Genomic DNA, 13,530 nt, shown 5'->3' on the forward strand with positions numbered 1-13,530 from the left:
TCTCAGACCTTACCTGCATTGCTGTGCTCCAACCCAGCCCACCCTAAGGTTCCACTATGCCAAGCACTAGTCAAAGACACAGGAGATAGCCCTGGCGGGGATAGCACCGTTTATTTAAGAAAAACCAAGACAACGACCACAGGAGGGTTCCTTCTAGGGTATGGAAGCCAGGTGGCCTGACCCCATGGTCTGGGGCTGCTGGTGGGAGGGCACTGACCCCCAGCTGGATCCTCAGGCTTCCTCTACCCCACAAGGCACTAACTCCGGACCACCGACACCTTCCCCCACTGTCCCCTGGGCCTTCACTTCCAGATGGGTGGTGGGATGCGGCCTGGTGTAGGTGGGGAGACCCTCTCAGTGCTGGGCTCGGCTGGTAGCAATTCCTGGTAAGAGTTGGGGTGGGGTTTCTCTTGCAGCCCCTGAGGGCAGGGTCTCTGGGCTGATGTTGGGGGGAAAGCAGGTCAAGAGGGCTTGGTGGGAGGAGGGGAGGCTGGCTGGGAAGAGGTGGAAGGGCTGGGGCATAGGCTGGTGAGGGTAGGAAGCTGCTGCCCATGGGTGAGCTGCCTTTTACTCCATAGCTGGCACTCAAGAGCTTTCACGATCCAGGGGAGGGTGCAAAGGCTGCTGCTGGCACCTTCCCTCTCGGGTAGCTGGTGAGGCACCACGTTGTAAGCTGAGGCTGGAGTGTCTGAAGGGCTTTCATAGGAATGATGGCTGCCCAAGGGCTGCAGAGATGGGGGGTCCAGCTCTACCTTGGGGAGTTCCAGCTGGGGGGCGGGCAGTAGGGGCAGTTCTGGGTTCACCCAGCCACCAGGCCCGGCCCCAGTTCCTGCAGGCCTTCTGAGACCCAGTCACATCCAACCTGCCCTGCCTGCCAGCCTTGTGGCTTTGGCCAGGTGTGTGTATGTGGGGGTGGCGTGTCCACCCTCTAGTCCAGCCCAGGGCGGTAGCAGCAAAGCGTGGCATCGCCTCAGTTTCTTACAAAAAATTCATAATAATAATATTAATAATAATATACTTGACATTGTCAGGCTGGGGCGCTGCCCAGGAGTCTGTGTGGGGCAGGCAGGTGCCTACGAGAGGCAGGGGCGCGTGTTGGCCCCTGCCTGGGCGCGGTGCTGCAGGTCCAGGGGCTGCGGGGGTGGGGCGCCAGGCCAGGCAGAGTGCAGCACCAGATTCTTGATACAGCCCGTGATGCCCGCTGAGAACCTGCCCCCAGTCAGTGTGGCCACGTTGGGGGCCCCACCTGTGGGAAGATAATTGGTAGGGGGAGCTGTCAGCTGCTGGGCCTGGGCTCTAGGAGCCCAGGAGGGGAGGAAGGCTGTGTTGGCTCCAGCTCTAGGGGAGCCCCGTTCCCTCCCAAAGACCACACAAGCCCAGGTCCAGGCCCACACAGAGACCTGAGCATAAGACATACCGATGTAGATGCTGCCCTTGGTGTTGACCGCCACGTTAGGGCCTGGGGACTGGCCGCTGACCAGCTCCTCACCGTCAACCTGGATGGAGCCTCTCCGGCCCTCTCTGCAGAGGAAATGGGTCAGGCTCCTCCCCAACCTCACCTACCCAATGCAGAGTTCCACCCTTTGCCACAGAGACTTCAGGCTGAGAAGTCTGCCCTTTCCTCCTCCCACTAGGGGAGGCCTCTAGCCTCACAAACACAGCGCCCTAGTATGCCTCCTGCTAGAGTGCTTGCCTGACCCCCACCCCTGGGCTTCTATCCCACCCTTGAAATCTGTACTGGCATATTCTCCCCCTGCCCCTACTTCAAGTTCTGCCTCCCCAGAGCTCAGTGCTGGCTTCCCTGCCCACGGTGGGGGCATCCCGTCCCACGTCGCAACGCTGGGCCCCTTTCCCTAGTGCCCGGCCAGGCGTCTTACCGCAGCACTGTCACCCGATGCCACTCGCCATCATTGATGGGGTCCTCAGAGACAAGGCGGGCCTCCCCGCTGCCCAGTTGGTAGCTGCAGGTCACATGAGTTCAAGTAGGTATGAGCTGGGGCAGGACGGACGGTGTGTGTGTGTGTATGGCTGGGGAGCTGGGAGCTGCAGTTTCCCATGGGGCTGGTCAGAGGGGAAACCATTTGATGGGGGTGGGAGGGAGATGAGTTAGGGTGCTAGGACCACCTACCTGAAGACAAGCTGCCCATCCTGAAGCCCGAGACTGATGAAGTCCTTGCCTTGGCTGGTCTCTCCCACCATCTGCCAGGGAATCATGGGGTCTCTGGGGTCCCCAGTCTAGAGAGCTGGGCCCCGCAATGCTGTAGGTCCTCCTTCCTCTCTCCCCACTGCCCTGGCCACCAAGAGAGGCTAACTCCTGCCCCCAGGCCACCCAAGACTCCAGGCCCAATGGCCACTCACCACGCCCTGCCAAAGCAGGAGGCCGTTAGCTGTGCTTGTCCGCACCTCCAGTTCTATGGTCTCGGGTGCCTCTGGCAGGCTGCATGAGGAGCAGCAGGTGAGAGGCAGAGGGGTCCACATCCCCGGTCCCCTTCCCACCTTCCTGGGACCTGTCCTCCCCACTGGGCCCACCAGTTCACCCAACACTCGGCTCACCCCCTGGAGAAGCTTCGGCCAGGTAAGGCGAGGAAGCCGCCGTCATGGAAGTAGGCTCCGTACTGCCCTGGGGCGTCTGAGGGAGAAGGGGGAATGGTGTGTCACCTGCTTACCTGCAGAAGTGCCCATCCTTCCTCAGCTCACCTGATCCCCACTTCCATGCCAACATGTACCACTACCAGGGCTCTGAACCTGCAGCCCCGGAGACCCAAGGGGCCACGGACAGAATTCAGGGGGTCTGTGAACCTGGAAGTAGGAGCCCTGGTGGCACAGTGGGTAAACAGTTGGCTGCTAACCGAAAGGTCAACAGTTCAAAACCACCAGCTGCTCTGCAGGAAAAAGATGTGGCAGTCTGCTTCTGTAAAGATTTACAGCCTTGGGAACCTTATGGGGCAGTTCTACTCTGTCCCATAGGGTTGCTATAAGTTGGAATAGACTCCATGGCAGTGGGTTTGGTTATTTTGGGTTTGTGAACTTGGATGCGGAAAAATTACATGCGTATTTTCACTCACTTTGCACTGAAAACGAGCAGTTCCTTCAATTATGGATATAGGCAACAAATCACTGTCGCAGTAGTGGGACCTGAGACTTTGTAACTAACAGAAGTCACACATACTTGTTTAGCACATGAAAGTAATTGCAAATCTTTCCAATTATTATTTATGCTTAGCACTGACTCAAAATTGTGGTAGCTATTAGACCACCACTAGATCTGCTTATTTAAAGCGTCAATAAAGAAGTGCATATAATATAAATCAACAAGTTTAAAACGTATTTTGATAACCTTGTTTGGGTATCATCGGTTTCCTTTGAAATACTATGCATCTAATTTTGTGGAGTTGATGAGGTCCATGGAGGGTGACCAACCACCCTGTTTGTCTAGTTCTGTCCTGGTTTTAGTACTGAAAGTTCCACATTCTGAGAGAAACCCCCTTCAAAAAAAAAAATCCCAAACCCACTGCTGGTCGAGTTGATTCCAACTCAACGACAGACAAGAACTGCCCCATAGGGTTTCCAAGGCTGCAATCTTTACGGAAGCAGACTGCCACATCTTTCCCCCGCGGAGCAGCTGGGTTTGAACCGCCGACCTTTTGGTTAGCAGCCAAGTGCTTTAACCACTGCACCACCAGGGCTTGAGAGAAACCCCCTAGTTCTGAGCAAAGAGTTGGTCACTTAGGTCTGTGGCACACAGAAGTTTAGGAACTCTTGTGTTACCTCCATGTGATGGATGGGAAGACAGCTCAGGGTGATGAGGGGACTTTCTCAGTTAAGTGGGAAGCCTGGATCACAACCTAGGCCTTTCGGCTCCAATGTCCATACAGTGCATGGCACCCACATCCCTGGCCCTATCTGCTCACTGCCCATCCTCCAGGCCAGTGCTGGCCACTGTACTACAAGGTGCTACAAGGGTGGGAGACGTTTTGCCAGCCTCCACCCAATGATGAGGATAACAGCTTATATTTATCGAGCACTTACTATGTGCCTGCCACTGTGCTGGGAGATTCATACGCAGTTACAAACATCGTTTCGTTAGCTGAGTCCTTAGAACCACCCACCCTGTGAACTAGATACAATATTAACAAAACTAACGTTCTGTACTCGCTCTATACCAGACACTGTTCTAGGCATTTTAAATACATTAAATCATTTTACCCTCACACGAAATTTCATCCAAAGCATCGTGGAAGGATGTTACTTATCTTCACTTCATACATGAGGAAACTGAGGCACAGAGAGGTTAAATGACTTGCCCCGAGTCACACAGGTATTAAGTGGCAAGGTTAGGATTTGAACCAGGCAGGCTGATTCTACAGTCCGAGTTTGTAACCAGTATACCATTGTCCCTCCTATTATATTAGTAATAAACAAGAAGTTATGTGTCTATAAAGCAGTTTGCACAGTGCCTGGGACATAGCAAATGCTCATTGAGCATTCATTCTTAATATCTTTACTTTAAAACAGATGGTGGAATCTTTGAGAGAAAGGGTTCTGCCTTATTCATTTTAAACTTCCTGGTCGCAAAGCAAGGCTGGGCACACAACAGATGTTTGTTGACTGAATACATGACTACAGAAGAGGAAATTGAGGTCAGAGTGGCTCAAGGACTGCCCAAGTTTACTTAGCCAGTAAGTATGGGGCAGGGCCCAGCTCTGCACGGCTGTGCTCTTTACTCTGCCCATCTGCCCACGGAGCCCCTCACACGAGCCTGTCTTGCCTGGGGCCAGAAATAAGGGTGTGGGTCACTGGAAGAGGAGGAGACAAGCCCGCCCAGCTCTTCCGGCTACCCACGGCAAGTACATACCATTGCCCCCACTGCCTTCAAGATGCCAATCGGACTCGGCTGTGCCATGTCCGGAGCCTATGGGGGAAGAACAGAGTCTAGTTGGTGGGCACAGACACCTGTGGGTACTGTGTCTAGCTCCAGGGCCCAGGAGGGAGGTGGAGAGAAGCTAGGACTGGTTTACCTTGTTGGCAGCGTGGGCCAGAAAAGCCAGGGGCACAGAGGCATTGGGTGCCTTTGCAGGTGCCCCCATGCAGACAGGGCTCGTCAAGCTGGCAGGGGTTCTCCTCGTGCTCGCAGAGGTCTCCTATGGGACAGGGCAGAGTGAGTGGGCATGGGCAGTAGCTGTCACTGACCACCCCCCACTCCTCCCTCCTAAAGCTGGGGACAGGCTCACCCACCTTTGAAGCCATCTTGACACAGGCACTGGAATTCATACTCGCCAGCAGGCATGCAGGTGGCGCCATTTTGGCATGGCTGGCGCTCACATGGGGAGCTGTCGTAGCACTGCCCGATGCCCCGGCTGCCCAGGAAGCTGTAGGTGAGGTCCAGCCGTTTTCCATTCACCGACACCTGTGGGCACAGGTGCACTGAGGGACTAATGGGGGCAGAGGAGACAGAAGCACAGGGGTGTGCCAGCAGAGTAGCAGAGGGTAGCTGGGAGCCCAAGTTGGGGCTTGAGTGGTAGCATGAAATTCCCTAGGGCTGGTTAGGGAGGAAACTAAGTTGGGTGCCTACTATGTACCAGGAGCATCCATCAGTGCAGTCGGTCCTCAGTACAAAGTAGGTGTTATTAACCCCGTTTTACAGATGAGAACACTGAGGCTCAGAAAGGTGAAGGGTCTGGTCCCAGGGCCTTGGGTTAGCTGTAGGAGGAGGGGCCCAGCTTGTACGCCCTCTTCTTCCCAACTTGTCGTTTGGAGGCTGGTCCTCACCTCACCCACGCAGCCGTGGAAGTGAGTGCTAATGTTGGTGGCCAAAGGCAGCTGCACAGACGGCTCCACACCACCCAGGTAGAGAAGGGTATTCAGGTTGAGGCCCTGGCTCTTGCCTGGCGAGGAGCGCAGCACGGGGCGTCCGCCATTCACCCGCAGGCTGCCGTCCTTGTTGACGCGCTCTGCAGACACTCGGTGCCAGCGGCCCAGGGCCAGTGGCTCGGCACTCCGCAGAACAGCCAGCCCTGGGGATGACACCAGGCAGGGCTGGGTGCACAGGTGGCCCCTTACCCTACCCCACCACATACAAGGACTTAGCAGATAGGGAGCTTCCTATAGCCTGGTTTCCAAACGAGGAAATTGAGGCTCAGAGAGGGCTTGCCTAAAGTCACACACAGAGAAGAGATGTGATGGAATGGTTTGTGCGACTCCTGAATTTATTGCACCGAGCCTCCCTGGGCCATGGAGAGCCAAGGGGTACATAAAGCTTGGCATCCACAGACCCATCTCCATTGCCTGCCCAGTGCTTACCTGAGCCCAACTCGTAGCGGAACTCCAGGTGCCCGCCAACCATCGCCAGGGACACGAAGTCCTCCACGGGCCCACTCTTTCCCCCACTGAACAGTAAGATTCCATCCGGAGTCAGCGGCTTGAACTCAATGTCCAGACGTAGCTCGTGGTGTGTGTTGGTGAGGGCGGGCAGCGCCAGGTAGGAGCCGGTGCCCGACATGGAGGGGGTGGTCACTGTCACACCTGCAGCAGCCACAGCTCAGCCAGGGGCAGTGGGGATGCCAGAGTGCTCCTGGACCCCTGCCTGTCCCCCTCCCCAATCCCAGAGGCTCAGGGCCAGCTGGGCAACAGCCATAGCAGCACTGGAGGTTCATTCTCCCTGGCGCTGCAGACCAGCCTGGGAAGATCTCCAACAAGATGGGGGTCCCCTTTGGGGGCCCTCGAGTATCAGACTTAGGCTGGGCAGAGGCTTGGCCGAGTGACTTTAAGGTCGTCTGGTTCTGGAAAAATGTTATCATCCGTATGGTTCATCATAGGATCCCTGGTGTCACAATGGTTAAGTGCTTGGCTGCTAACTGAAAGGTGAGCAGTTCGAACAAACTAGCTGGTCTATGGGAGAAAAGACCTGGCAATCTGCTCCCATAAAGGTTACAGCCTGAGAAACTCTATGGGGCAGTTCTACTTTGTCCTATAAGATCGCTATGAGTTGGAATGGGCTCGATGGCACATAACAACATGATCTATTATGGCCTCAGAGTGCCCCTGCTCAGCTTCCCCACCCTACTCGGGTCCCTGGGGGTTTTAGGCCTGGTTCCACTCACCTTCCTCACACTTCAGCCCTGAGCGGCCCAGGTGGCAGCGGCAGGTGTAGCCTCGACCATCAGGCCGGTTCACGCAGGTTGCGTCAGGCCCACAGGCCTCTGGGGAGGACAAGAACCAATGAGGACGCTGAGGTGACTCTAGAGAGGATGGGGCCCTTCTGGGTGGGGCCCTGCCCATCCCACCCCAGAGGCCTGTGTTAAATTACAGCCATGCCAGCCTGGGAGGGCTGCATCACGAACTGGGCGAGGAGGTTGATAGTTGCTGTCGAGCTGATTCCGATTCGTGGCGACCCCATGTGTGCAGAGTAGAAATGCACTCCATAGGGTTTTTAAGGCTAAGACCTTTTGGAAGCAGACACCAGGCCTGTCTTCTGAGGGGTGGGTTTGGATCGCCAACCTTTCAGTAGTAGTTGAGTGCTTAACTGTGTGCACCACCCAGGGACTCCGAGGGCAAGGAGGGAGAAGTGGATTACAGCATAGGTGGGGCCCGAGGAGGCTGGGCAGGGCTAACAGCAGGGTTGGGGGAGTGGGGTAGGTGGTAGTGGGCTGGGGGGGTATGTGAATGAGTGACTGTGGTGTTCTTGAAAAGGCTGTACCTGGATAACATTGTGAGAGAAATGAGTACCTACGTAAGAGGTAATGGGGGAGAACCTGAGTAATACAGTGGGAAGGTGGTAGGTACCCAGGGAGCAGTAACTGGGAGCAGACTGAGTATCTGAGTGGCAGCAATAGGAGGAGTAGTAAGTATGTGGGTAACAGTGATGGAGGCGGGTACCTGGGTAACAGTGATGGAGGTGGGCACCTGGGGAACAGTGATGAGGATGGGTACTTGGGGAACAGTGATGGAGAGGGGCATGTACATGGGATGGGCGGGGAGTAATAATTGGGTAAGAGTAATGTAGCATGGCAAATACCTGGGTAGCATCAGGTGGGGTTAGCTATGAAGGTGGCAGAGGTAAGTACCCAGGGTGCAGTAATTGGGTGGGTTGGGCACATACCTGGGTGGCAGTGCAGGGCCTGTGAGTGCTCACAGCGGCTCCCGGTGAAGCCGGCAGGGCAGACACACACATAGCTGCTGCTCTCTGAGTCGTGGCACTGGCCCCCATTCTGCAAAGTAGTCCACGGAAGTCAAGCCGAGAACACTCTAGTACTCCCCCACTGCCCACAGGGGCTAGCCACAGCTGAGGGTAGGGGTCAGGGTGGCTAGGCGGCATGTGCATGGTCACCTGGCAGGGCCGGTCCCGGCAGGTGGGACAGTGGGAGATGCCATGTGCTGTGAGGTTGAGGTCGTGGAAAACAATCTCCTCGCCCTGGATGCGCAGCTCCCGAACACAGCCTGGGGGGTGAGCAGGCAGGATGAGTGAGGCAGGTCCTGGGAAGCCTGCCCAGCCCCAGCCCACCCCTACAATGTCCTCCCAAGCTGCCATGGGCTCTGCCAGCCAGCCGAGGCTTGGCCCTAGTTGCGAGTAGGGAAGGGGCTCACCTACAAAGCCGCTGCTCAGCCCTGCCTTGGCAATGGCACTGTAGTCAGGGTAGCCGCCCAGGTAGAGTTCCTCATTCAGGTCCAGGCCCTGAAACTTACCCTGGGGAGGTGGGGAAGTCAGGAAAAGCAGGCAGAGGCTGGGCAGGGGTGGCGGCTGGGAGTAGGGGTCAGGGCTGGGTCTCACCTGTGAGGTCCCATTGACTGGGGCCAGGTTGCCCACAACCAGGGAGCCCTGGGTGAGGCTGCGGAGCAGGGTCACAGTGTGGAACTGGCCCAGGGCCAATGGCGTGGGGTGGCGGATGGTGGCCATGCCAGAGCCCGCGTCAAACCTGCTCCATGAGGTGGGGTCGGGGCAGAAGGTGGACACAGGGTTCATACAAAGGGCTGGGGAGGGGACCCAGCATGGGCGCAGCGCCACTAGAGGAGGGCCATGGCCATTTCCTGTAGTCCCGGCTCTGGGGCTGCTCTAGGTCCTGTTCCTGCCTTGTCCTCCCACCCCATCAACCCACCCCAGCTCACCCCATTCCTGGCACTCCCCCAGGCCATCTCTCCCTACTTTGTTTCCCTGGGAACTCTTCCAGAGCAGCCCATGAAGCTCCAATACCCCCTGGCTCCAAGGCACCCCAACCATCACCTGGCTTCATTGTCCCTTGGAATAATCTCGCTCTCGGAAATTACGTTGTTTCTTCCCTTCTTTGTCTATGGCTTATCTTTCCCTTCTAGGATACATTCCTACAAGGGCTAGAGCTTGATCTGTTTTGTTGATCTCTGCATCAGTGCCTGGCACATAGTAGGTATACAGCAAATAGCTGTTGAATGAATGAATGACTCCTGACCTGCAGTAGTCCCACCAACAAGCATGCACTCAGCATCACCAAGTGCTTCTACGCATTTCATAAATGTCCGAGGTTGCTTCCTCCATCTGACTGGCATATTGTGCCTAGTCCAGCAGATTGCGTGATCGCCAAAGGTAAAGACCACGTCTCCTCCTTGCTCTAGGACCTCCTTTGCACCACTCAGCCCAGGGTGGTGGATGCCCACAGTAGTAGATGCCCAGGGTGGTGGATGCCCACAGTAGTAGATGCCCAGGGTGGTAGAGCCTTGCTGTCCTGTCTCCCAGCCCCTGTCAATGGGAAGGTGAGGGTCTCACCGGAACTCGGGCCTTCCGCCCACAAGGCCGAAGGAGATGAAGTCAGGCTGCCTGTGGGCCAGGCTGGTGGGGCTCCCTGGGGTCCGCTTCTGCCCATTGTACAGCAGCATCCCTGGGCAGGCACAGCTAGGTCAGGGCCACCCGTCCCGCTACAAGGCTGCCTATGTGCCCTAGCCCCGGGAATGACCCCAGCTCTTCCCCGAGCCTTTCTGCTCTAACCTTCTGTCCCACCCTTTGGCACATCTCACACAGGCAGGGCCTTCTCACTATTTCTGGGTTGGTCACCTAAATAGATGGGCCTTGCTGGACGCCCCTAGAGAGAAGCTGAACTTCCTTCACTACCTGAAGGAGAAGCGGGAAGCAGAGACTCACCCGAGTAGAGAAGGAGGCCTGGATAGTGAAAGGCAGAGACCCGAAAGAGATCAGAGGAGACGGATGAGAGAGAGAGAGAAGAGGTGAGAGTGAGTGATGAAAGACAGAGAGAGAGGGAGGAAGGAGGAAGATGGGACGAGAGGCTGGATATGGATGCCCCAAGGGCAGAGGAAGATGGGACCGTGGGAGGTTCGGATATACCACAGGGATGGAGGAGAGAGGAGGCGTGAAGACAGGGGCTTGACCGGGAAGCCTGGCAGGCCTGGGGGCTCCTGGGCAAGGGATGTTGAGGGACGTGGGCAGGACTCTGGGCTGCCAGGGCTTGGACTACGATGGCAGGCTACCCCAAGAGACCCCTACCCCAGGCCAGGCCCCCCAAATCAGCTCATTTCCTGCTCACCATCAGCTGAGTCGGGCCGGAAGGTGATCTTGATCTCAAACTTCCTGTAGGCGTCCTTGATGGTGGGCAGCGGCAGGAAGGAGTGAGGGGTCTGCGTGAAGTAGGGTACCACCCGCTCTGCCGGCAGAGGGCATAGTTAGAGGGGATGCCCACCTGGGAGTGTGGGTGCTGCCCAGTTCCAGCAGGGCAGGTCTTACCTGGCACCTGCAGATGGGCAAAGGCTTTGACCTTGCCCTGGCGGTTGGTGGCAGTACAGACGTAGGTGCCGGCATCCTGGGGTCGGACCGAGGGCAGCATCAACATATTGTTCTCCAGACGGCTGTCCGGTGGCAGGTTGCCATCCAGCTGCAAACACACAGCACTTGGACCTGGCCTTGGCCCATACCTCCCAAGGGTCAGTCTCCCTCCCTGCCTCAGGGCCACCGTCAGGGCTCTGTTCAGCAAATACCGAGAACTTAGGGTGTAGCCCCCAGGAAGCCTGGTGCCAGGTCCTGGGGAGACTGGATGGTTAAGACCTGTTCCCTGCCCCTCAGATATGCCCACTGGTCCTCTACCCACACTTACCTTGGACCAGGTGATGTCAGGAGTGGGGTAGCCAGAGACCATGCAGGGGAAGACAGCTGCAGAGCCAGCAGGCACACGAACCTCTGGGGGTGTTGAGATCTGGGGCAAGGCTGGGGGGAAAGGAGACATACGTCAGCAACATGATGACAGCCACCACTTGTGTGCCTAGCACTGTGCCTTGATGTGTTTACTCTTGTTCACGTCTTAGAGGGATGTACTACGTCCCCATTTTACAGATGAGAAATTGTGCCTTAGAGGGGGAGAAGTGGCTGCTCATTCCTAGTTGTACAGATAGAACCGGGCAGAGTCAGGGTTTAGGGATAGGTCCATGTGACTCCATAGCCCTAGACTCCTACTACTTCTCGGGGTGGGAGGGAGAGCTAACAGGGAAGGGGTTTCCAGGGTAGTATACATAAATAGGTTAGGGGCTAAATCATAGGGTTTGAGGTAAAAAGAAATTGCCTTCAAAGAAAACACAGACTTGTTTCTTTGCCCTGCATTCTTTGCCCTTGTTTTATACTCTGTTTTGTGTCTGTTCATGTTTATGTTATGTCTCTGTCATCAGACCGGACTATAGGTCTCCCCCATCAGGACAGGCACTCCCTGTAAGTGAAATCTAAAAAAACCTGTTGCTGTCGAGCTGATTCCAACTCATGGGAACCCCATATGTTACAGGCTGCTCTATGGGATTTTCTTGGATATAATCAGGTCACCAGGCCTTTCTTCCACCGAGGCACTGGGTGAGTCCCAACTGTCAATGTTTAGGTTAGTAGCCGACTGCAAACTGCTAGCGCCACCCAGCCTCCAGGCGAAGACTAGGTACCCTTTTCCTCTAGATGTCCATGCCCAGCTCAATTTTGCCCCAAGGCATAGTTCTTTCTCTGTAGGGCCCAGTCTGCCTCAGGAGAGCGCTCACTTTCATCCCCTGCTACCACCACTTGCTATGAAAACTGCCCTTTAAATACACAAAATGGAAAATCCCTCCAGAGAGTAGAAAAGAGTAAAGCAAGGGGGCAGGAGGCTGTGGCATCAGAAGCCCCTGCCGCACGTCCCACCCACCACAGGGGCCCCTGCTGGCCTTCACCTTGCACGAGCAGCAGCACGTGGGACTGAGTGGTGCCGGCGGCGTTGGTGGCAGTGCAGCGGTACTGTCCTGCATCGGCCAGCTCCACGTGGGCAATCCTGATGACACCTCCACTCTGTACAACGCCAGGCCGCAGGTGTCCTCCGACTTTGCTCCAGGTCACCTGGGGCTTAGGGTCACCCAGTGCCAGGCACTCGAATTCCACAGTGTGGCCGACCACCACGGTCTGCACGGAGGTCCGGATGTTAATGAGCACTGAGGGCAGGGCTAGGGGAGAAGGGAGGCAGAGTTACAGGTGAGGCCAGCCTGCCGCAGGCCTGGCCCGAGGGAGGCTGTTGACTGCCTGGAAGAGGTGTCAGTGGAGCCCTAGGCATTCATTTCTTCCTTCATTTTTTCATTCACTCACTCATTAACATACTCACCTGTTTTGCTCTTTTTGTTTATTCATTTATTCATGCATTTATCCACTTACTCATTGGTTCACTGGTTTGTCTGACCACCCGTCCATTCATCCCACTCATCTCTCTTCTTCCTCCCTTGAAATAAATTTATCAAGTCCCCTTACTCCGTGCCAGACACGAGGATGACGTAATCCAGTAATTCTCTTTATTCTTATGCATTTAAGGGACTTCCTGGGGAGCATCATTGGAGCCCCCCACCCCTTTCTTTCCCTTCTGACCTTTGTCCCCTGCTCCCAGCGGGGAAACCACCCTCCTACCTTGGACAACCAGCTGGGCACTCGCTTGGGCCTGTCCCCATGGTCCATGGGCCTGGCACACATATGTCCCTTGGCAGCTCTGGTCCAAGTTCTGGATTCTGTAAAGAAAAAATAATAAGGCATCAGGGAGGAAAAACAATGGATGAGACTGCTTTGCAATCACATGAGAGTTCAAAGCTGCCACAGATCAACACACAGTGTATCCTGCTAGTCTCCCAATCACCACACAAGGTAGGTAAGTACAGGGAAACCTGTGAGAGCTGAAACCTGACGAGACTGCCTTGTTTTTCTGGGTCTCATGAATTTTCCACCTTTGACAGGGTGTAGTCTTACCACTTTCTATCGCTCGTTTTAGCGGAAAATATTTGAGTTTTCCTTCTCTGACAGGTTTCTGGCTTTCACGGGTTTTACTGTAGGCAGGGTGGGTGTCACTATACCCACTTTACAGACAAAGACCTTCTGGTCTAGAGCTCAAGATCCCAGTTATCAAGTGGCAGAGCTGACATGTGAGGTCATCTGTATGAATCTGGGCCCAGAGCCTGTTCTCTTTCCTCTAATAGTAACATGAATATGGGCCATTGATCATTTCAGTTTCACGTCACCCACTATATAGCTGAGAAATCTGAGGCTTAGAGAGGTGAAATGACTTGCCCATGGAC

The 13,530-nt window shown here is 55.6% G+C and overlaps 1 protein-coding gene across 10 annotated transcripts in view; it reads right to left on the bottom strand.

Moving 5' to 3' along the window:
- Nucleotides 1-69: 69 nt before the first annotated feature.
- The window catches only part of HSPG2 (heparan sulfate proteoglycan 2), a 117,789-nt gene continuing 104,328 nt past the window's right edge, over nt 70-13,530 (bottom strand). For all 10 annotated transcript variants that reach the window (XM_049878195.1, XM_049878194.1, XM_049878193.1 and 7 more), the window contains 22 exons: nt 12,872-12,969; nt 12,154-12,420; nt 11,070-11,179; nt 10,703-10,850; nt 10,506-10,622; nt 9,734-9,845; nt 8,768-8,912; nt 8,584-8,683; nt 8,327-8,436; nt 8,099-8,207; nt 7,101-7,199; nt 6,301-6,522; nt 5,770-6,014; nt 5,236-5,407; nt 5,019-5,141; nt 4,856-4,912; nt 2,554-2,629; nt 2,359-2,437; nt 2,129-2,199; nt 1,878-1,961; nt 1,418-1,521; nt 70-1,246 (listed from right to left, as the gene is read on the bottom strand). In XM_049878195.1, coding sequence (XP_049734152.1) covers nt 1,074-1,246; nt 1,418-1,521; nt 1,878-1,961; nt 2,129-2,199; nt 2,359-2,437; nt 2,554-2,629; nt 4,856-4,912; nt 5,019-5,141; nt 5,236-5,407; nt 5,770-6,014; nt 6,301-6,522; nt 7,101-7,199; nt 8,099-8,207; nt 8,327-8,436; nt 8,584-8,683; nt 8,768-8,912; nt 9,734-9,845; nt 10,506-10,622; nt 10,703-10,850; nt 11,070-11,179; nt 12,154-12,420; nt 12,872-12,969 — 2,821 coding nt within the window. In that variant the 3' untranslated portion in view covers nt 70-1,073. The remainder of the gene's footprint in view (nt 1,247-1,417; nt 1,522-1,877; nt 1,962-2,128; nt 2,200-2,358; nt 2,438-2,553; nt 2,630-4,855; nt 4,913-5,018; nt 5,142-5,235; nt 5,408-5,769; nt 6,015-6,300; nt 6,523-7,100; nt 7,200-8,098; nt 8,208-8,326; nt 8,437-8,583; nt 8,684-8,767; nt 8,913-9,733; nt 9,846-10,505; nt 10,623-10,702; nt 10,851-11,069; nt 11,180-12,153; nt 12,421-12,871; nt 12,970-13,530) is intronic.

Source organism: Elephas maximus, chromosome 3 (genome assembly GCF_024166365.1).
Source record: "Elephas maximus indicus isolate mEleMax1 chromosome 3, mEleMax1 primary haplotype, whole genome shotgun sequence".
NCBI lineage: Eukaryota > Metazoa > Chordata > Mammalia > Proboscidea > Elephantidae > Elephas > Elephas maximus.